The sequence below is a fragment of the Amphimedon queenslandica genome, unplaced genomic scaffold (genome assembly GCF_000090795.2).
Source record: "Amphimedon queenslandica unplaced genomic scaffold, v1.1 AMPQUscaffold_13070, whole genome shotgun sequence".
NCBI lineage: Eukaryota > Metazoa > Porifera > Demospongiae > Haplosclerida > Niphatidae > Amphimedon > Amphimedon queenslandica.
Window position 1 is genome coordinate 67,502 of NW_003546694.1, and position 1,630 is coordinate 69,131.

Consider the following 1,630-nt stretch of genomic DNA (forward strand, 5'->3'; position numbering starts at 1 on the left):
TTTAGGATTTGTGCTCCATTAGTTTTCATCAATACAAGCACGAAATAATAAATCACAGTTGTAATGAGTACAATTTATAACAGAATTTGGTTTTAACATTATACTCATGTCATCTATAATACAAAAGCACTGCATGCACAAACAAGGAAAAGTTGAAGTAAACAAAGTAAAAGTAAAAGTAAACAAGGAAAAGTTAACGTAAAAAGAAATGAACAAGCACTCATCATAAACATTATACTGGTTTCAATATTTAAGCATTGACAAAGCAAACTCCTACACAGAATAATGCAACAGCTTGCATAAAATACTAATGTTCAGAGTATTTCTGGCCATTCAAATCATGGTGTCCTTGTTCTTTTGCTTTCTACTTTTTCAGTCTGTACAGAGTGTTGTACAGTTTCAATATGATACTCCTCCTGAATCCGTACTCATCACTGATGGTGGCAATAGAATAAATGGAGTACAGGATCGGAGAGGGAAGGACATCATTTTGGGAGGATTGTTCACAATTCATAATGATGCAGAAGGATCTGCTGGTGCAAAGTGTGGTGAAAGAGTCTGGGGCCATGGTATAGAACTGTTAGAAGCAATGTTTTATGCACTGGATAGTATAAACAGTGACCCTGATCTATTGCCTAATATAACCCTTGGATATGATATCAGAGATACTTGTCAAAGTGACAATATAGCTCTTGATGAAAGTGTTAACCTTGTCTTTACAAATACCGATGCTGAATCTGGTACTTGTAGACCATTAGATGCATCAGATAATGACTCTATTCAAATACCAGTAGCAGCAACAATTGGTCCTTTGGAAAGCTTCATATCCATTCCAGTGGCTAGTTTCTTTCGTCTATTCCAAATGTCTCAAGTCAGTTATGGCTCCACTTCAACTGAATTAAATAATCGTAATCAATATGGATACTTTTTCCGGACAATACCTACAAACAATGCAGGAGTACAAGCTATGATTGACATCATGTTGTATTATGAATGGGATCATGTTTCAATTATACACTCTGATGATCTTTTTGGGTCATCATTTAATCGAGATTTTCTCTTAGTTGCTAAAGCTAAAGAAATTTGCATTGATGCTAATGAGCCAATAAGAGATGACTTTGATGATTCAGACTACCGTGAGTTGGCACAGTTATTATTCTTCAACACAACAGCCAATGTGATTGTACTATTGGCTTCTTTAGATCATGCCAAAAATTTGCTAAATTATGCACAAATGGTTAAAGATAGCAATATTGCCAAAAGAAACTTTGTCTGGATTGTAACTGATGCATCTGCTGCAGCAGCAACTGAATTTACAGGTGATGTCATTGCTGGGATGTGGGGAATTTTTCCACCTTCAGAACCAATTATAACATTAGATGATTACTTTTCAAAGTTAACAGCTTCTACTAACAAGCGAAATCCTTGGTACATTAGTTATTACGAAGAAGTCTTTAAATGCACCAATGAAATTAATTGTAACAATAGCAGCATCACTTCAGTTGAAGGTTATGTGCAGTTCCCATATGTTGCCAATGTCGTTGATGCTGTGTATAGTCTTGCCCATGCAATACATTCGTTTATACAAAATAATTGTCAACAACCAGTGGTGTGGATTTCATATAACCAA

General features: G+C 35.3%; 1 protein-coding gene across 1 annotated transcript in view; it reads left to right on the plus strand.

The window, feature by feature from the left end:
- Positions 1–281: 281 nt before the first annotated feature.
- The window catches only part of LOC100637929 (metabotropic glutamate receptor-like), a 2,073-nt gene continuing 724 nt past the window's right edge, over positions 282–1,630 (plus strand). The window contains exon 1 of the mRNA XM_020001461.1: positions 282–1,611. Within this exon, the coding sequence (XP_019857020.1) occupies positions 311–1,611 (1,301 nt within the window). The 5' untranslated portion in view covers positions 282–310. The remainder of the gene's footprint in view (positions 1,612–1,630) is intronic.